General features: G+C 46.4%; 1 protein-coding gene across 1 annotated transcript in view; it reads left to right on the top strand.

Annotated features, from left to right (window-relative positions):
- The first annotated feature begins 1,497 nt into the window (after positions 1–1,497).
- Positions 1,498–22,001, top strand: part of MAP2K3 (mitogen-activated protein kinase kinase 3) — a 69,518-nt gene continuing 49,014 nt past the window's right edge. The window contains exon 1 of the mRNA XM_083474514.1: positions 1,498–1,713. Within this exon, the coding sequence (XP_083330640.1) occupies positions 1,698–1,713 (16 nt within the window). The 5' untranslated portion in view covers positions 1,498–1,697. The remainder of the gene's footprint in view (positions 1,714–22,001) is intronic.

Raw genomic sequence — 22,001 nt, 5'->3', positions numbered from 1 at the left:
GTAGACGGATGGGATGGGATACACATGATTGTAATGTGACTGAGTTCTGCAGCAGTTAGCTTTTATGGTGCCCCATGGTGATACATCTGGAGATAACACATTTTCCCTAAATACAAATTTCCTTAAATTCCCAAACTTCCCCACCCACACCCCCTCCACGGACCACATGAAAATTATGGATTTTTCTGACTCGGTGCAACAAGACAACTAGCTTCCTGAGGTTTAAAAATATATAAAAAACCCTCCCAGAACAGATTCTGCTCCTGTAATAGGAAAACACCATCACATAATTTGGGATTGCCCTCTTCTCGACACTCATCGCAGAGATCTCCTAGGGACTGCCTTGCAGCTCAAAATATTGATTTACAAAGAGTCTGTCATCCAATATTTGTCGAGGGATGATACTACAAAGATTGTTTCGGGGTACTTAGCCAAGATCTTTAAAGCTAAATCTAACATTTCCTGATTTATTCGATGGTGGCTATGTAGTCTTTTATATATTGTATGTGTTTGGATTATCAATGCATTTGGATGATTTTGGATGATTTTACTGTTTTAATTTATGCCAACGAAGGCTAGTAGCAGCAGCTAGCTTCCTGTTTTCCTGGCAGCCTCTTGCCAAACCTCAGAGGGCAACGGCGCAGAAGAAGCAAGACCTCGGATGCTGAAACACAGCATGCCAGTGGTAACCCAATGCAGGGAAACCAACTTTTATTTTCAAATATTTTAAGATAACATTTTAGTTTTCTGTTATGTTGCTTTGACTGTATGCTCTATATTTGACTTTCTTCAGATTGTTTCATTTATGTTTTATTGATTTAATATGCTGCAAACTGCTTTGCTGTAAACCACAGAGCCTAGGACTTGCCGATCAGAAGGTTGGCGGTTCGAATCCCTGCGACGGGGTGAGCTCCTGTTGCTCGGTCCCTGCTCCTGCCCACCTAGCAGTTCGAAAGCACATCAAAGTGCAAGTAGATAAATAGGTACTGCTCCGTCGGGAAGGTAAACGGCGTTTCCGTGCGCTGCTCTGGTTCGCCAGAAGTGGCTTAGTCATGCTGGCCACATGACCCAGAAGCTGTACGCCGGCTCCCTTGGCCAATAAAGCGAGATGAGCGCCGCAACCCCAGAGTCGGCCACGGCTGGACCTAATGGTCAGGGGTCCCTTTACCTTTACCTAAACCGGTTTGAGATTTTTCTTAAAAATATGAAGCGGTACAGAAATTAAAAATAATAAAAAAAAACTTGCAGGGGAAGAAGGTGACGAGGATTCCTGGGGCACCCAGAACGCCTTCCGCCTTGTGCATAGATCAACACTTCTCCACCGCGCAGCCGGTGACTGGGATTCCCTGCAAGGCTACCTGAGTATAAAAGGTAGAGCAGGGAGGGGCGTGGCCTAGCACAGCCCCGCCCCCTTCAGAGAAGGCAGCCAATGCGGGGGGCAGAACGGATGGTCCTGGGCGGGGCCGGGACTCCTTTTATGCCAGCTCCTCGCCGCCCCTCCTGCAGAGGCTGTTGCGCTTGATCCCCGCGAAGGCTGCGAGGCTGTTTGGACATGTCCTGGGTGCTGCCGGCGCGCGCCCTTCCCCGACGTCTCCCGCTGCCTCACCTGGGCGCCTAGCCGGATCTTCATCGGGCGGAACCCGCCAGGAAGCAGCGCTCTCTCTCCTCCGCCGATCCACTCAGCCAGAGAGAGAGCCATGTCCCTTCCGAAAGGTAAGAGAGGGATCTCGCGTGGGTTGCGCGAGTGGCCAGAGGCTCTTTTGCGACTCAGGCAAAGGCCAACTGCTCGCACCCCTGCGCTCCACCCCAATGCAAACTTCGGTGTTCAGAAACGGATGGCAGGAAACGCACAACGCTCGAAACCGCCAAAAAAAGTATTTTTTTTTTTTTGCAACGATAAGCAATGCAAGATCTCTTGCTGATCTCTCCCAAATGCGAAATGTTTGAGCGCACAAGTCAAATGGAATAATCGTGTGACTATAAATCTGGCCTAACGATAGCTCTGGCACTCCGAGAACGGGATCTTCCTGATTTTGCCCTCTTCTCTTTAAAACCGAAAGGTGGTCACACTGTCTTTTTTTATTATCTCTTACTGTTTTGTTTAACCGTTTTTAAAACGAGTTTTGAATTCATTGGTGAGAATGAGATCGGTTGTCCCTGAACTTTCTTGAATGCGTTTTATTTTCCGTCCTTATTATGCCAGTGCAATGTCTTGAGAACAGTGTTGAAAGGCAATTTGCCAATACTATTAATTAGGTGATTATTAATGGTTTTGTGGTACAGTAATATCTGGAAGGTGGCTTGCCAGGAGCGTGATTGGTGCGGAATCGGAATCACCTCTTCTAGGTGCCAGATCTGAGTGTATTTTTCAGTCCAAAATTGTATCGAGGTCTCTGTAATCCACTGTGGGTGCAAACAGGTGTGTGTATTGTATTTTATGATGGGTGTATGATTATTTTTTGCTTTGCATGTGTGTTGTAAACTGCACTAGTGTGAAAGTAGGAGGCAGAAATAATCCCCACTCTGTCCAATGTGTTGCATTGGACAAGGAATACCGCTTTTCTGGTAAGTTACTCAGAAGCAGAGTGATGCTAGACATCTTTTTGGATAAAGAAAATAAACAGGGCATTGATTCAGCTAAAGACTTGTCATGGAATATTGGTGGCACATAGCCTTCCTTCTCCCTACCCCAAACTTACCCCGAGTTATATATTTTGGGGTCACACTAGTGTGCGAGGGTCATTCAACGTAGCGAAGGAATGGAATTTGAAAAGGTGCTTCTGTGTAAAATTTTGTATGGGCGATATTTATTTATTTATTTGGAAGTTTGCGTCCTGCCTTTCTTTGAGAAATAGACTTGATGTAGCTTACAAAAGAAGGGGAAAAGGCATAAAATTAATGAAACAGCTCGGATGGCTAAGAAACAAGTTCATGGCTTAAACCTATGAGCAGGGTTTGAAAAACCAGTTAAGTATAAAAATACAGACGTTGCTAAATTACTGGTGAAATTAAAAACAGCTTGTCTGAAACTTTACAGAGGGAGCCAAACAATCCTCTCTATAACATGTAAATTATTACATTTATCTCCCCCAGTTCCTTCAAGGAGCTCAAGGTGGTGTACGCTGTTTTGTGTTATAAGTAATGTGTATCTTAGAAAATTGTTGTCTTTATCTGTGCATTTAAACATGAGGGGCAGTGTGGTGCAGCGGTTAGAGCATTGGCCCACTGCAAGGTTCTTTGTGCCTGGCCTTGCAAGGTTGTTGTGAAGATAAAGTGGGTGAGTTGAGTTCCTTAAGAGGCTGGGTGGCGTAATGATTGTATAAGGTACAAACGCATGGAGAAATCAGAAGGCCTTGCTTGCCCTTATGAGCTTCACAGGCAGTTCTTCCCCTGTGCTGCGCCAGTTCTTTCTACAGATGTTTCATATTTCTGCTCTTATCATCGCAGGCTGCGTGAGCTTTGCTCTGTGTCATGCAGCAGCTCTGAGCTGTAACTCAGCCTTGGTGGGATGGGCAGATAGTGTCATGCTTTTGTTTTGGAACACTTGCTCACGTTTCTGTTTCCAAATCTCAGTCCTCTTTGCGTGGGATCTGGCTGCTTGTTCTCGACTGCCTGAACTCTGTCCAAGGGGCAAGATATTGCACAGCTGCTGTGGTCCTTGCCGCATGTCGGAGGATGCAGGGCAGAATAAGAGTCCTGCTGGGGAAAGGTCCTAGCTCACCAGTAGAGATTCTGCCTTGCATGCAGAAGGTCCCGGGTTCAATTTCTGGCATCGCCAGGTAGGGTTGGGAATGTTGCTTGCCTGAATCCCTGGAGAGGTGCTTCTGGTAATTGTAGACCAACCGGGCGGCCACGATCGACAGGTAGATTGCCAGGGTTATCCAGGTCGATTGCAGGAGTAAAAAGAGATCGCTGGTTGTTCCTGAGCAATGGCGACGCATCCTGCCCCTGCTGGCGCTGCTGTGAAAGCTTTAACTCCCTTAGTTGGTGGGAGAAGGAGTGAGGGCTGCGGACTGTTGTGATTGATAGTCTGACACCTTTCCCCAAAAAAACTCAACTCTGGTCTCTTCCCCTAAGGAAAGCTCAGCAATTGTGGGCAGTGACATTATACTGGGAGTAGATTGCAGTCTCTATAGAGTAGGACGTGATAGATGTAGCTGGATAAAAACCAATGGTCTGATCTGGTATTAGGCAGCTTCCTTTCCTGCTAGGAGTAAGTGGCTGGAGGATGCAGCAGTACAGAGATAGAGGGCAAGAATTCTTGCCATTGGCAACGAGGGATATGGGGAGATGCTTTAAAAGCCCCCAGCATGAACGCAAGTACCCCTGTGGCTCTGCAGAGGAGGAGTCTGAGGCCCTTGTCCTCCTGTCCTGGACAAAATATCAAACCCCTCTTATTTGGAAGCTTCAGCTGCCCCCAAATGCTCCAGCCCGGCTGCTGACTGGCGCCTGTTCCAGAGAGCATAGAATTGTAGAGCTGGAAGGGAGCGCACGTAGATAACCTTGCCCAACCCCCTGCAATGCTGGAATCTTTTGCCCACTGTGGGGCTTGAACCCACAACCCTGAGATTAAGAGTCTCGTGCTGTACCAGCTAGGCTACCCCAGGTCATCAAAACAACTGCACAATTCAAAGTGTTGGTTATGACCTCTGAAGCCCTATATGACTTGGGCCCAGGCTCTCTGAGAGAATGTGCCTCCCTATACAGTGGTACCTTGGGTTAAGTACTTAATTCGTTCCGGAGGTCTGTTCTTAACCTGAAGCACCACTTTAGCTAATGGGGCCTCCTGCTGTCTCCGCACAATTTCTGTTCTCGTCCTGAAGCAAAGTTCTTAACCTGAAGCACTATTTCTGGGTTAGCAGAGTCTGTAACCTGAAGCGTATGTAACCTGAGATACCACTGTATATGAACCTGCCTGGGTGCCAGGATCCTCAGTCGACCACCTTCTGTCGGTCCCATGAGCATCAGAAGCGCATGGTCGGCGGTGGCACGAAAGGGAGCCTTTTCCCGTGGCCCCAGCTTGGTGGAAATCCCTCCCAGGAGAGGTTAGACTAGCTTCCTCCTTGGCAGGCTGAGACTGACTTATTCAGATGGCCCCAGCGCCCAAAATTCGCCAGGTGCCTTTTGTCATCCAGCAGCCATTTATGTGATGGGTGGTGGGCGGTCCTAATGGAAGTGTGGGCTTTGGTCCTGAAGACATAAAATGGGCAGACATTTCAAGATGCTATAAGATTATTTAGATTATTCATTCCTTTCGTCCAGGTTGGAGCATGGCCTGAGGGTGGGTCCCAAGGGCCTGGGGGACAGGTTGGGGGGGGGCGTCATTTATTTCCTGGGACTGAGGTTCAGCATCTTTGTCCTGCACCTAGAATTTCCAAGGCTGCTGAAGTGGTTTAATCCTAGTTGGGGAGGAAAAGGCTTCAAAATTTGGAAAACAGCTTGGTTTGTGCCGACACTGCACTTAATTGTACAAAAAACATATACTGGCCTGCAACCCCGTGCCCATTGAATAAACCCCATTGAGCACAGTGGGAATTGTAAGCGTATGAAAATGGAATTGTGTTTGACACTTTTGGCCGGGCAGCACACCTGAGCTGTGTGTGCCTGTGTGTGTTCTGCTTAAGATAAAAATAAAAATAAAAAATTAAATACAAGGGAATGTCCCTTTCTGGGATTACAGTTGGAACAAGAATGCTTCGTTATTTGTTAATTCCCCACATCAAAGGCCAGGGAACCCTTTTAAGTACTCTGTTAATGACTACTGGGGTATGGCCCGCACGTTGTTTGCATAGTTAGGCATAATAGAGTAATTACTACTTGCGTAACTGGCAAGAAGAGAGAGAGAGAGAGACGGCTAGATACCGAAATGTTCTTTGTGTTTCGGTGTTCTCATTTGCCAGGCTGGCTTTATGGCAGGCTCGTAAATAGCAGCTTGCCCGATTTGCCTGCGGTGGGTAAGAATCTCTTGCCTGCAAATGAACTGGGAGAATTTTGAAAACTGGAGGACAGTTGTCCATCAATGACTAACATAGGTATGTGCAGGCAGGCAGATGAGTCAACAAATATGTATGGGCAGGCAGGCAATGTTTTTCTGGTTGGGCTAAGTAACTTTGGTCCAAGGGTGAGGAGCCAGATGTTGATGGACTACAGCTCCCACAATCCCTGACCATTGGGCCATCTTTCCTGGGGCTGATGGGAATTGGAGTCCAGGAACATCTGGAGCAGAGCTTTCCAAACTGTATGTCATGACGTCAGTGTGTTCTAGGTGTGTCACACTCCCTGCACTCCTCCTGGGGCTGGAAAGGGGCTAGTTCAACCTCCAGTTTGCTAGTAAAACTGAATTATTGTGTTGCAAAATGATGCACGTCTAAAAAGTGTGTCACCAACACAAAAAGTTTGGAAAGCTCTGATCTGGAGGGTCGTAAGTTCCTGTATTAATGGACCTAATGTTCTACCACTGAGCTACAGTCTTGTGGAATAGAGTTTTGCTGGAGACAGCCAGAAGCTTTTGGAAATGCCTCAAAAGCTGGTGTGATAAAAGCAAGCAGTGGCTGTGTTGTAAAAATCAGTCCTTAATATCCTTTCGGCACATACTTGGAGGCCTGTCATCGCCCACTTCCCTTTTGGCAAATTTGCAGAAATCTCTTTGGCGGGTGATAATACCCAAAGGTGACACAGGAAGTCACTTAATGAAGTGGGCTAATTTATTTGGACCATTTTTTAAAAAACAAACCCTCTAAACGACTCCAAAACCACTTTGTATGTGGGTTTTAAAATAAGTCGGAAATGGAAAGCTGTAGGGTCATTGTGCCATTTATTTTTAAAAGGTGTGTGTAACTGCTTATCTTACTTGCCAAACTGCAAAATGAACAGAAAGTGATTTGGAGCAGTAGAATATTTGGTCAATATATTAAAAACTATACATTCAGGTTACCAGACCTCCAGTTCTGACCAGTCTCCAGGTTTGCCTTCCCCTGACAGGTAGACGGCTTGAATCTTCAGGTGGGTGAGAATGCCTTTAATAGAGTAAAAGAATATTAAGAAGATTATGCATGTTGTTTGCGAGCGTTAGCCCAGCATGACTTGGCTGCAAATTATAGCATAGAACCTCTGGGAGACCTGTCCTCCTCTGCTCCCCTCTCCCAATTAACCTCCATCTCCAGGGCTTGACCCTGTGACATCACCAAGTCTCAGGCTTGGGCCCTGAAATCTCAGGATCTGGGATGCTCCTGATCTGGCAGTCCCATTGAAGATACATAAATCAGCAGTTGTGGAAGAGCATGATGAGCCCCAAGTAGAATTAAACGACAGAAATCCTGATGCAAGTGTCTCCCAACTGATGGGGGTTACATTCCCCGGTACCACACGTATACGTGAAATTGTGTATAGTGGGGAACACCATCTAAAAAGCCGAACTCGGTCCAAAATCCACAAAACCCCTCACCAAACTCCACCACAACAATTCCCTCCAAACTCTAGCTCTCCTCAAATGTTGGTGCAAAGGCTCATGGGATTGCAAGCTGTGTTTCTGCTCTTTTTGCGCCATTTTTGCTATTTAACTCTATTTGTTTAAATATTTCCTAGTGCTGCACATAGATGCGGTCGCATGCGAGTCAAAATGCATGTAAGTGGGGAAAACGTTCGGAAACCAAAGCGCAGCTTCCAATTCGGGTTCCAAAGAACGTTTGCAAATAGGAACACTCACTTCCAGGTCTGCGGTGTTTGGGAGCCAAAGCGTTTGACTCGCAAGGCATTCACAAACCAAGGTACAACTGTATTAACATCACATACAAATGCCACCTGCATGACCTTGTGTTAACTGAGCATATAAAGACATGCAACGACCTGGGCTGTTTCTCACCTAAAGATGCAACAGGTTGTCAAAGAAAAGATGGCTGCCAGTATGCTCTTTCTGTGAGCTAATCCATGGTCAGTCCTAGTTCAGGGGTGAGGAACCTGTGGCTTTCCCACTGTTGCTGGATCAATATATTTCTGACCATTGCCCAAGGGGCTGACGGGAATTGTTGTCAATTACCTGAGCATTCCTATATGTGTCTACTCAGAAGTAAGCCCCATTAATGGGATTGGGTTATTATTGGGTTAATGGAATAATAATGGAATGATGATGATAATAAATATAATAAGTATAATTATTATAAATAAAAAATAGGTTAATGGAATAATAGTTTAATGGAATTAATGGAAGTTTTTATAGGATTGCACTGAAAGTGGACTTTATTGGATGCTCACCCATAAGAAAACACTACTTTGGGCTATTATGAATAAAAACCTTTAATACATTTATACATTAATTAATACAGCAAACTTCTTTTTATTATAAGTATCCAATCTTCTTCAACTTAAAGCAGCAGAATATTTTCTTGGAGAAGCAACATAAATAAAATAAAAGTTTAAAATAAAGTATAAATAAATATTATTAGTAATATTATTATAACTGGATGTGATCAAAGTATGGTCCTTTCAATAGCTATTATCTATTAGCTTTGCAAATAATGCTGTATCTTGTGCTGTTGCTTGCATGTTTGTGTTTGCTTAACCTCATGTGGAAAGGATGCTGGGGAATTATCACCTGTGCAGGTGAGTGAGCCTGGAAGGCATCACTGGCTTGTCAGGTGCCTTTACAGCTGAGTGTGATGACAAGGAACTTGAATAATCTTTTCAAAACATAGGAAGCTGCCTTATACCTGAGTCAGACCGTTGGTCCATGTAGGTCAGTATTGTCTACACTGACTGGCAGGAGTCCTCAAGTGTTTCAGGCAGGAGTCTCTCCCAGCCCTATGTGGGGATGTCAGAGATTGAACCTGGGCCCCTTCTGCCTGCACAGAGCCCTATGGAGGGAAATTATATTTTCAACACAGTTGCTGGAAGTTTTGAGGTGAATTTGGAAAGTGGTTTTGAGTTAATTGTGTTTTTGGGGAGTACAGTGGTACCTCTAGATACAAACGGGATCCATTCCAGAGCCCCATTCGCATCTAGAGGTAAACGTATCTAGTGACGGCACGTCTGCGCACGCGCACGTTGCTTTTCGCCGCTTCTGCGCATGCACGTGACGTCATTTTGAGCGTCTGCGCATGCGCAAGCGACGAAACCCGGAAGTAACACGCTCCGTTACTTCTGGGTTGCAGAGCGCAACTCGAACGTGCTCAACTTGAAGCAAATATAACCCGAGGTATGACTGTATTTTAAATACGTAGCGGCATTATATTACAAAATACTATTTTTAATTTTTGTTCACCTCCTTTTGGCAACTCCTGCAGCCAAGCTGATGCCAAACGTATTGCTCTGCTTTCCTTTTCATTTAAATATGTGGAATTTTATTCATTTCTCACAGATTTCACATATAATTCCAATATGTAATGCATTTGTACCTCAGAAGTTGAACAGAATTCATTCTGGAAGTTTGTTCGACTTCTGGAATGTTCAACTTTCAAAGCACGGCTTCCGATTGGCTGTAGGAAGCTCCTGCAGCCAATCGGAAGCCGTGGAAGGCCCATCAGATGTTCAGCTTCCGAAAGAACGTTTGAAAACTGGAACATTCGCTTCCGGTTTTTGGTCCTTCAGCAGCCGGAACGTTTGACTCCCAAGGCATTGGGGAACCGAGTGTGGTGATCACACGGGGCCCCTGGACGTTTCACCACTTTATTTCTCGCTGCCACCACCCAGGCCCAGTCAGGGTTAAATTGGAACATAAACTTCTGTTTATTTATTGCAGTTTAACAAGTGTGTGGTTTCATAAATGGTCTCAGTCAATTACAATCATGGGCTGCCTATCCAGACCTATAACTTCCGCTACCTGCTCTCACTCACTAAACCACCTCTCAGATATTTACTTGTCTTCCTAGCTCCCTAACTGTTCCTGACTCAGCTTATTTCGCTACACTAACTTAACCTACCCACAGACTCTATTCCAATTCACTCCTACTCCAACCAACCACCCAACTCCCAACGAACTCCCTGTTTCCCCCTCCCAGAGCTGGTTTTATAGTCCCTCTGACTCCACCCCCCTCGGTTCTGATTGGGTAACCTGTTTAACTATTTCACCTCCAGCACTCTCATATGTTAGCGTCACACCGAGGTACGTCTACCATTCTTTCGTTTTATCAACTTCTTATCCTGTTTTCCAATCCCCCCTACCTCTTTGCTGCACCCCATCTTCCCTCTTTTGTATCCTAATCACAGTACAATGATTTCTAAATCTTTCCGTTGCTCATAACTCAAATCCTGCTCGCGTATTCATCATATTATAATATCCCTTTAAATGCACTGCTTTCTTTGGGACCACATCAGCAAGACCAAGTGGGGTGTCTTGTTGTTTGAGCAGCCCAGGACCTCCATAATAATTTAATAATAATAACAATAATTTTATTATTTATACCCTGCCCATCTGACTGGCTTTCCCCAGCCACTCTGGGAGGCTTGCAGCAAAATATAAAAACATAATAAAGCGTCAAACATTTAAAACTCCCAGATATGTACAGGGCTAATTTCCACATACGCTGCTGAGATTTGCGCCCTGGACAAAAGGATGTCAACAGCAATTTCTGTCTCACCTTTCTTCCATCCTGGAACTCAAATCGGCATACCTCCTGTTCTGAGATGGTCAGCCACCCAGATACTGACCAGAAGCGGACCTACTTTGCTTCTGCAGGCCCTCTTGCATCTTCAGACCAAAACCTAGGACTATAATGTGAACTGCTGTGGTATATATTTGCAAGAATAATAATATACAGCTGTCTTAAAGCAGGCGTAGCAAATATTGCACACCCTCCAGTTGTTGGACTCCAATTCCCATCACCCACTACTAGCATAGCCAATGGAGGGGCCTCCACATTGGGCATCACTGCCATAAATGAATAAAAATCGCTTCCTTCTGAATCCGGTTAGGCTGATGCATAAATTTGGCCATGGCATCTTTATTAAGCCCTCAAGGAAAGGAAGTGAGCTTGAGTCAGAATGGAAGTTTCCGTTGTGTACTTTGGTGGTGGTTGTTGTTGAGTCGTTTAGTCGTGTCCGACTCTTCATGACCCCATAGACCAGAGCACGCCAGGCACTCCTGCCTTCCAATGCCTCCCGCAGTTTGGTCAAACTCATGCTGGTAGCTTCGAGAACACTGTCCAACCATCTCATCCTCTGTCGTCCCCTTCTCCTTGTGCCCTCTATCTTTCCCAACATCAGGGTCTTTTCCAGGGAGTCTTCTCTTCTCATGAGGTGGCCAAAGTCTTGGAGCCTCAGCTTCAGGATCTGTCCTTCCAGTGAGCACTCAGGGCTGCTTTCCTTCAGAATGGATAGGTTTGGTCTTCTTGCAGTCCATGGGACTCTCAAGAGTCTCCTCCAGCACCATAATTCAAAAGCATCAATTCTTTGGTGGTTATTATTATTATTATTATTATTATTATTATTATAGAAAGACAGGATGTGAGAGGCAGCATGGTGTAGTGGCTAGAGCACTGGTCTGGCTTGGGCTTAGGAGTGATGGGAATTGTCCAGTCCAACAATGCTTGGAGATGCTATAGGTTTCCTGGCTCTGTAGCGTAACCTACTTCACAAAGTGGGTGTGAGGTAGGGGTGTGTGTGCGTGTGTGTGTGTGTGTGTGTGTGTGTGTAAATGGGTTGGCTGTGGAGAAATAATTGTCTGTGCTACCTTGAACTCCTTGGAGATACGGCAGGATAAAAGTGTAGTTAACACCAGAACTGGATATTCTGTTCTGAAGGGGGGGAAATGGTGCAATAACTACATTAGGGCAATTCCTTTGTTTGGACCAACCAAAATGTTGCAGAGGTGTGTCTGTGTATTTCATTGTTCATCTTGCTTTTTATCCCGCAGAATTCTTCAGGCTGGATGTTTAAATAAACCGTCAGGGAAGAGGGTGAGGAAGATTAAAATCTGGGCATGTGGGGAAAGTTCGCAGGTCTACAGTTCATAATAATCCTTGGCTGGTACGAGGGCAGGAGTTTCTTTGACAGACCTGTCCCATCCTTTTTTGCCTTGAACATCTTATCTTTCTTTGCTTGGAAGGAAGCCCCATGGATTGCAGTGGGATTTGTCCCAAGGAAATGTGTGAAGGATTGTGGTCAGCAGGTTTTGCATACCATTTCCCGCCTCCAAACTTTCTCTCCCACATTTCCCTCCTCCCCAGTAACACTTGTCAACACTGCATGGATTCTGAAGAGGTGGATTGGGGTCGCCAAAGGCTTGCTGTTCTGAATTTTTTTTATTCTTTGCCGTTTTCGTTGCAGCAAACTGACTGGGCTACCCTGGGTGGTGGCTGGCGCCCGTAGGTGCTTTTACGGCGGAAGGCCGGGGGGCCCACAGTAGGCAGAGCCAAGATTGTTAGCTGGCCCCCTATTCTTCTCACAAGGTTCCCAGAATTCCCTGGGAAGAGGAATGGATGGTTTAAACGTAACAAACTACTGCTCCCAGGATTCTTTGCAGGAAGCCATGACAGTTTTTGGGGTGCCCAAACTTTTTTCAAACAGGGCCAGATTTGATGAAGTGAACATGCGTGAGGGCTGACCAAAATTGCTGAGCTTTTTAAAGGATTGAACTTGTTGAGCATTTTTAAAAATTGACATTGTTGAGCTTTTTTTAGGATTTTACCACAGCAGGAGATAGACTGCCATAGGGGCTGGATTAAACTGACTGGTGGGCTGGATTAGGCCCCCGAAACGGACTTTGGAAATGCCTCGTTTAAAGTGTTACAATACCGCTTTAAACAAATAGTGTGTAGACGAGGGTGGGACGAAGGTGGGCTCCTCAGTTGTCTTTTCCGCATTAGGTATCCCACCGAGGTTTCAACAACTGAGGGGGATCTTGCTTCCGGTGAGATGGTGTGCAGGATTCTTGCTGGGTTTCAGTGAGGGACGCCACAACACGTCCCTGTGGGTTGAGCTGAGCTGAGTGTGTGTGTGTGTGTGTGTGTGTGTGTGTGTGTGTGTGTGTGTTTAACCAGAGAGAATCTGGATTTGCATTTCCTGTCTATTGGCGTGTAAACCTCTTATGAGTCAGCACCGTCATGTTTCTGAATGAAGAAGCTGATTCACCGGCAGAAGTGTGTAGGCTGGGCCCGGCTTCCTAGTCCTTGAAGCAAGCGGCTCTGCCTTTTAAAGGGGAAATGGTGTGGCCTTGAGTTGTGACAGGGTTTGCAGTACAAGTACAGTGGGTACCTTGGGTTAAGTACTGTATTTTTCGCTCTATAAGACGCACCAGACCACAAGACGCACCTAGTTTTTGGAGGAGGAAAACAAGAAGAAAATATCCTGAATCTCAGAAGCCAGAACAGCAAGAGGGATCGCTGCGCAGTGAAAGCAGCAATCCCTCTTGTTGTTCTGGCTTCCGGGATAGCTGCGCAGCCTGCATTCGCTCCATAAGACGCACACACATTTCCCCTTACTTTTTAGGAGGGAAAAAGTGAGTCTTATAGAGCAAAAAATACAGTACTTAATTCGTTCTGGAGGTCCGTTCTTAACCTGAAACTGTTCTTAACCTGAGGTACCACTTTGGCTAATGGGGCCTCCCACTGCCGCTGTGCCGCCGGAGCCCGATTGCTGTTCTCATCCTGAAGCAAAGTTCTTAACCCGAGGTAATATTTCTGGGTTAGTCTGTAACCTGAAGTGTATGTAACCTGAAGCGTATGTAACCTGAGGTACCACTGAATAAGGATAGATCCCGACTGGTTCAGTTTCCGTTTCCCTTATGTGTTGGAGGTCTGGGTTCAGGGGCGAACGTTGGTAATACTCACATTCCGCCCCCCCCCCCCCCCCGGTTCACGTTTTGGAGAAAAAAAGGAGAGGACTAAGTGCAATTAATAATAAATTCAAATTTCTAAGCCTGGTGCCTGCAAGTTGTTTGAGGGGCCTGTCTCTCCTACCCCCCCTCCCTGGAATGGGTCAACATTTATAAACCCAACAGGCAAAATGCATTCCTTGTGTAGAAAATCGTAGAACTGGCTAGAGGGGATTAGATTTCTTCCTTTGTTTAAAAGCAGCAGCAGCAACAATACTGAACAGCTTGAGCTTTTTAATGTGGCATTGCACAGCTGAGCTATCTGGAGAGTAGAATAATATGGTGCAGTAGGAGATATTGGGAACTAACAAGACCTGATTGATGCCAGAATAATAATAATAATTAATAATAATTTTCATTTGTACACTGCCCATCTGACTGGGTTGCCCTGGCCACTCTGGGTGGCTTGCAACAAAATATTAAAAACACAATAAAACAGGGCTTGGCAAGGCTTACCCGCAATTTCCGGCTCCTGCGTCTGTGCAGACGTGATTTCCGGCAACGTGGAAGTGAGTCCCCATGCTGTGCTGTGCCAGTTTAGTGCAGCGCACGGGGACTCGTTGAGCGGGCGACTCAGTTTGGGGGTAGCTCGTGGGCCAGTTAAATGACCCCCCCAAGGGCCGCTTGTGGCCCATGGACCTTAGGTTGCCTACCCCTGCAATAAAACCTCAATAAAACCACAATAAAAACTACCCTTTACAGGGACTGCCTTCAGATGTCTTCTAAAAATCAGGCGTTTATTTCTTTGACATCTGATGAGAAGGTGTTCCACAGGGAGGGTGTGATTAGTTAATGGAACTTCTCCACTGAGAATATTGATCTGTTAGTATAACAAGGTCTTGATTTTGGTCATTAACATAGTTAAAGGAAGGGGGCCCTTGTGTCTTTGAAGTTGTCTCTCTTCATTATGCCTTTAATTGCCCTCTTGTGTCTGCTGAGAGGTTCCTTGTAACTTCACTTCTTGCCATGAGGGAACTGCCAGAAGGCCCTCTAGGCTGGACCTCTGTGTCCGGGCTGAACTGTGGGGTTGGAGATGCTCCTTCAATGTTATTATATTTTAATGCACAAACAGACAGCTTGAAACGGGCATCAACTGCATAACGCTAGTTGGCCAAGAGATTGTCCCAGCTTGGAGAAACTCGGCTCCGTTGCATCTATCATGTTGTGATATTAATTGGTTGACGCTGCCAAATCCGGTAGTTCCATCGTGGTGGAAGTGTCCCACTGTGTCCTGGTAGCCTAACCCAAATTGGTCTGGTGTATTGCTGAAGCATAAAGGGGGAGAGTGTCCAAGTGTCCATTGCATGGAGGTTGCATGCATTCACATGCCTGAACTTGTACAAAATCAGGGCTGGTTTACTTACAACACAAGAGCTGAGATTCCTGACATCGAAACGAGTGTGCAACGTGGAAACAAGCACCTAGCACAGCAGCCGTTTTTAATCTGGTCTAGGCGACCCCACAAATTTGGTACATTTCCAGGTAAAAAAGTGGGTCATGTTGTGATTCTTTCCTCCCCACCCCAAATAATATTTATTAGTTTTCCGGTTACATATTCCACATACACATAATGTGTCGCGTTTTACATTTATAAATGGATGGCGGCTAACAGATTGAGGTTGAATCCTGACAAGACAGAAGTAATGTTTTTTGGGGACAGGAGACGGGCGGGTGTGGAGGACTCCCTGGTCCTGAATGGGGTAACTGTGCCCCTGAAGGACCAGGTGCGCAGTCTGGGAGTCATTCTGGACTCACAGCTGTCCATGGAGGCACAGGTCAATTCTGTGTCCAGGGCAGCTGTTTATCAGCTCCATCTGGTACGCAGGCTGAGACCCTACCTGCCCGCAGACTGGGCGGGGTATAAATAATAATAATAATAATAATTTTATTTATTATACTTGCACTTAGGAGCATGTTGTGATTCTTTTAATAGAATGTGATGCATAAGAGAGGGAAGGTTTGTGTGGTGGGAGACGTTATCTCTGGGGAAACAAACAGTGCCGCCTTGGAACTTGGCGAGGCAGGAAATTAATAGTGCAGCAAGCTGAAGGGGCTGTGCTGGGAATGGGGCAAGTTCCTTTTGACTGGTGGTGGCTGCAGATAGTGGAAGGAAATGTGGGTTGGGGTTATCCAGTAAGACAGGAAGGACGGGCCGAAAGAGCCATCAGGTGCCTGAGCCTCTTAAGTACGCCTACAGCTCTTGAAACCCACCAGCTCTTCCTTCCCCTTTCTGCGCAATGAAAATGGAAGTTATTCTGAACCCTGAAGGCTAATCATGCTGCTTCTGGGAGGTGCTGATCTGGATCTTGTGCTGCCAGGTCTGTGCACGAGAGGCAGTGTGGTGTAGTGGTTAGTGTTGGACCCGAGAGACCAGGGTTCCAATCCCCACTCGGCCATGAAGCTCACTGGGTTGACCTCTCAGCCTAACCTACCTCACAGGGTTGTTGTGAGGTTGAAATGAGGGTTGTGCATTTCACCCTGAGCTCCTTGGAGACAAAGGTCAAAGGCCCATCAAGTCCAACATCTTTGATCACATTGTGCAGCCAGATGCTTGCCAGCAAGACCTGAGTGGAACAGCATTTTCCCACTTGTAATTCCCAGCAGCTGGTATCCAAAGGCAGACTGCCTGATAGCTCAGTTGGTTAGAGCAGTGTTTCCCAACCTTTTTTGGGCAAAGGCACACTTGTTTCATGAAAAAAATCTCGAGGCACACCACCATGCCAGATGGGGAAAGGTCACTTTTTACTTATGTAAAAAAAAATAAAAAAATAGTAATAGCATAGAAGGTAATGGTTAGGCTAGCATCCCAAATATGCTAGGTTTTTATTTGCAGGGACTGTTCTACATGGGAAAGCATTCAGCACTGTCATTCTCCCATCTGCCATCTTAATTGGTACTATTCTGGGTCAACTTACTCTGCTGCATGTGTAGATGAAAATGGCACCAAGTGTGGGGGAGGGGGCAGAACAGGTTTCAGATACAGGATATTAAGCATACACGTACTTCAGATTGAACTGGTTGCTTGCTTTGCAAGTTTTCATTTCCCAAATGACTGCCTTGGCAAGCGCAATACCTACCAGGCTCAACGCCGGTCTCGCGCTGCCGCTTCCCGCGCTCTCAAGGACCCGGGAGGAGGAAGGCGTGAAGGGAATCCCGAAGGCGTGAAAACCTCGCGCATGCGCAGGCCTTCCGCCTGCGACAGCCCAGTAGGCCGGCCGAAGCGAGCGGCGATGGGATGTGGGAGGGAGCTCGCTCGCCGCCCCGCGTGTGCCTATGTGGGGCACATTACAGCCCCGTGACGTCAGCGCCACGCAGGCAGCCAGGCAGGCAGACGGCGAGAGCCCCGTGCTGGGCGGCCTCTCCTCACCGCCGCCGCCCCGCCTCTCGCTGCCCGACTCGCCCGCCTCCCTCCCACGGCACACCAGGCAACGTCTTGCGGCACACTAGTGTGCCGCGGAACACCGGTTGGGAAACACTGGGTTAGAGTGTGGTGCTGATAATGCCAAGTCTGCAGGTTTGATCCCCGTTTGGGACAACTGCATATTCCTGCATTGCAGGGAGCTGGACTGATCCTCAGAGTCCCTACAAAATTCTGTGACAGGATCCAGCCATTGTGGCTAGTAGCTATTGCAGCTGGGTGATCCAGAAAGCATAAAACAAAGCAGTTACATAGTCTGCAAATAACATTTAATAATAAATTGATTTATATACAGTACTGATCTTCACCAATCAAAAGATCCTAGTGTAGTGTACTTCATATAAATAATAATAAAAGCATAATAGACAGCATAATAGTAAAATAATTATAATAATCATTTTTATATTATACTGTACTGTGCTTTGTTGGCATCCGTCTGTCTCAAGAGACAATGGAGTACGCCTCTGTGGGTCAAGTCCAACCACAGCATGATATACGACAATGGAATGTTTAAATGTTACATTGATCACTTAAACACCAACACACTTGCCCTTGTCTCCTGCCACACCCTTGAGAACCACTGTCTTAGATCATGAGGTTCTTAGATGTAGACCTAGATCTCTTGAGCTAATCATGGGTCAAGAGAGGACTCTGGGAGGATGGAAGTTGCGCTCAGCAAAGTTTGCTCCGTCCAGTGGAGTTTGCTTTCTTTTTGCTGCTGCGCAAGAGAAATTAACGTTGTCTTGCCTTGTTCTCTGTTTGCATTGGCCAACTTCGTGACTCGGCTCTGAATGCCTTTCCCCCTTTGTTCTGGCTTGCAGAGAAACAAATATAATACGTTAGTATTACTCGACCATCATTTGGAGGGCTACGGATTCTCCGCCTCTGGCCCACTCCATCATCTTTGTTTACCCTAGTGGGAAACTCACAAACAGGTCACTAGTGCAATGACTGTCTCCTGCTGTCACCCCCCAGAATCTGGTGGCATTTTTGCCTCTCATCCCGGGCGTACAAAGCAGCCAAGCTGACTAGCCAAGCAGCCACTGATTGTCTCAATCCCCCATGAATGTCCCCAATGCTCTGTGATTCCTGGAAAGCTTCTGGACATGACGCACAAGTAGAGTTCTCTCTTGTGTAGACCAGGCTGCCTTGCTGACTAGTTACAGCCTTGCATTTCTGGAGCGCGTTTGTACAAGAGCTCCACATAGTGGCTTTGGGTTTATTTTTAAAACAGTGTTGAAAGCATTGACTCGAGTCGCTGCTTTTCTTTTTTAAAACAAGTATCCCTTCTCCTTTTCTTTAGGTGAATTTTTTTCGCGTTCCACCCGTCGTTGCCCGTTTAATTCAAACTCTGTCAGCTAGCAACACTTCCTGTTGACGCCCTCCCTTATTGGCTGGTGTTTCGCAGAAGCCAAATAAAGCAACAGTATATAAAGAGAGGATGTCAGGCCGGCTGCTGTGGAAGGAGCTTTTTGTGTGGGTGGCTCAGTTGTGAATGGGATCATAACTGCGGCTCGCTCTCTTATCTTCCTGGCAGCATTGACAAGGGGGGGGGGGCAGGGAACTGTTATTTTTGTTTCATTTCCTTTTTCGAGGCTGAAACTGTGTTGCAGTCTGTAAAATCCTCAAGCATTCGGCTGGAAGTTACTGCACTTGCAACTTTCTCACGGGTGTGATTCTCTTGAATTTTCTTTCACTGCTTCCGATTATTCGTGCTTTTGTTATAATAATAATAATAATAATAATAATAATAATAATAAATTTTATTTATATCCCGCCCTCCCCAGCCGATGCCGGGCTCAGAGTGGCTAAAACATTCTAAAATCATTTCATTATGAAATTAATTCCAATCAAGTTAATGGCAACCATTGGGCTAGAAGTTCTGTGAGGATTGCCAAACAAGGGGGTCAGGCTGCGCCCTGACCAAAGGCCTGGTGGAACAGCTCTGTCTTGCAGGCCCTGCAGAAAGATGTCAAGTCCCACAGGGCCCTAGTCTCTTGTGACAGAGCGTTCCACCAGATCGGAGCCACAGCCGAAAAAGCCCTGGCTCTGGTCGAGGCCAGCCTAACCTCTCTCCTTATGAAGGGTCAGGCCCGAAAACTAGACTCTTTGGAAATTTTTGTGGGCAGGGCTAAGGTTGGTCAGTGTGACATACCACAATCCTCAATACAAGCAGTCACAGGCATTGAAAATTCAAGAGTACAGTATTCATTTATTTACATTTATATCCCGCCATTTCTCCAAGGACTCACCGGGTTGTGCATGGTTCTCACCCATTCTTTTCATCCTCTTAACAGCCCTGCGAGGTAGACTAAGGGACTGTGATGGGCCCAAGGTCACCCAGTGAGCTTTCAAAGCTGGGTGTGGGTTTGGACCCTGGTCTCTCAGGTCCTGCAACACTCTAACCACTGCACCCTAAAAAGGTAAAGGGACCCCTGACCATTAGGTCCAGTTGTGGACGACTCTGGGGTTGCGGCGCTCATCTCGCTTTATTGGCCGAGGGAGCCGGCATACAACTTCTGGGTCATGTGGCCAGCATGACTAAGCCGCTTCTGGCGAACCAGAGCGGCGCACGGAAACGCCGTTTACCTTCCCACCAGAGTGGTACCTATTTATCTACTTGCACTTTGACGTGCTTTCGAACTGCTAGGTTGGCAGGAGCAGGGACCGAGCAATGGGAGCTCACCCCGTCGTGGGGATTCAAACCGCCGACCTTCTGATCGTCAAGTCCTAGGCTCTGTGGTTTAACCCACAGCGCCACCCGCGTCCCAATATTGCACCATACAGACCCTGATTTAAAAATTAAAATGTACAAGTGGTTTCGGACATGATGTAATGTGTGGGGTCAACACACAGCAAGAGCCTGTCTCATGTGCTTCCGTTGGGTGCCTGTGGACTACATCTCCCATCATCCTGGATCATTAGTGACGCTGAACGGGGCTAATGGGAACCGCAGTGTAGCAACATCTGGAGGGCTGCAGCTTCCCCATTCCTTGTGTGCAAACCTGTTCCTAACACATGGAGAGATGCATAATGTCCGTGTCGGATATACTGTACTGAGAAATGAAGGGAACAGGAAGCACGAGGGGACATGTGCTTCCTCTCCTCCCTGTCTCCAAACCATTCCGTAATGTCTGGAACCACAGACTTTCCAGGTGTGTTTGAACCTAGGCCTGCTAAACACCTTATCTGCAAGAAAATCAACATTTCGCGGAGCCCTTTTAGGTTGGGATGGACAAGGCTTTAGTTAGAAGTTGGGTTTTCGTTGTTAACGTCCTTTCCTTGAATTGTGCTGGTAACAATTGCACGGGAAGAAGCTGAGGAATGTTTCTCTCTCTCTTTCATCTTCAGATGCTAACTACTGCCACCCTTCTTGTTTGCGCTGTTCTTGAGTTCCTCCCTGGAGAATTGTATGACACCCCCCCCCGCTTTATTTATTCTGCGTCTCTCTTACACAAGCAGAGGAATGTTGGTGCAGTTCAAGATTTCCTGAATTGAATCCTCTATTGTGGTTCAGGCTCAAAATATGCTTTAAAACCACACAAAACACCTGTGGGTTTAAAATAATGGTTTATGGAAGCATGCTGTTAAGCCAAGGAAACAAGGTACTAGTCCTTAAGGATGTTGGTATGAATAATCCCCTTTAGTTCTTTCAAAGATCGATCAAGACCTTTTCCAAATAGCCTTTGAGTTGACTTGTTGGCTGCTGTTTCTGCTGTTGTATTCTGTACAGTGGTACCTCAGGTTACATGCGCTTCAGGTTACAGACTCTGCTAAACCAGAAATCTTACCTCAGGTTAAGAACTTTGCTTCAGGATGAGAACAGAAATCGTGCTCCAGTGGCACGGCAGCAGCAGGAGGCCCCGTTAGCTAAAGTGTTGCTTCAGGTTAAGAACAGTTTCAGGTTAAGAACGGACCTCCGGAACGAATTAAGTACTTAACCTGAGGTACTACTGTAATAGTCATTCCAATTATTCCATTTTTTAAAAATGCCACCTGCTCAGGACAGTGTGATCTGTCCTTTCCTCCACCATAATCTTCACAAGGACCCTGCAAGGTCATTCAGGCTGAAAGTGACAGCTCAAGGTCACCCGATGATCCTTGTTAGTGTTTGTTACTATGCTACGTGCATTATCTTTGTGTTTTTATGTTGTAAACAGCCCTGTGATCCTCGGATGAAAGGTGGCGTAGAAATGTACTAAACAAGAACAGAAATAAATGAAGCTTCATGACAAAGTGGGGGTTTTTAAAGGTGTTTTTGGGGGGGTCATTTGTATTTTTTTATTTCTTAATGTAATTAAAAAATAATAATTCTACTTTTCTTCCATTCAAGAGCCCAAATCACTTAACTGCAAAGCATGTTTAAACCCAGCAGCCATAAATAAAAATCTTAGGGAAACGAACAGGTGGCTTAGGCATAGAGCACAAGGTTTGCCTGGCATCTGTCTGTCTCGGGAGACAATGGAGGTTTGCGCCTTTTGGGAGTAAAGTCAAACTGTTGGAGAGTCGCAGCGCCTGCTGTGGCCGTAGAGACTGATACAGGAGAGACATGTTTTGTTGCAACTGGGGGAGATGAAGGCGCCCAGTTTTGTTACCTCTGGTCACTGCTATGGATACACGACTTGACTGCTTGTCTCTCCAGGCCAGGGGTCTGCAACCCCCGGCTCCGGAGCCGCATGTGGCTCTTTTACAACTTCGCCGCGGCTCTGGGGTGGATACTAGCGAGGGGAGGAGGCGCATTGTGCGCCCCGACACTCCCCACTGTGGCAGGCGCTGTAC

The sequence above is a fragment of the Podarcis liolepis genome, assembly GCF_965112155.1.
Source record: "Podarcis liolepis genome assembly, chromosome: 14".
NCBI classification, from domain to species: Eukaryota; Metazoa; Chordata; class Lepidosauria; order Squamata; family Lacertidae; genus Podarcis; species Podarcis liolepis.
Note: the sequence above shows the minus strand (reverse complement) of the source record. Positions and strands in the feature narration are given on the sequence as shown.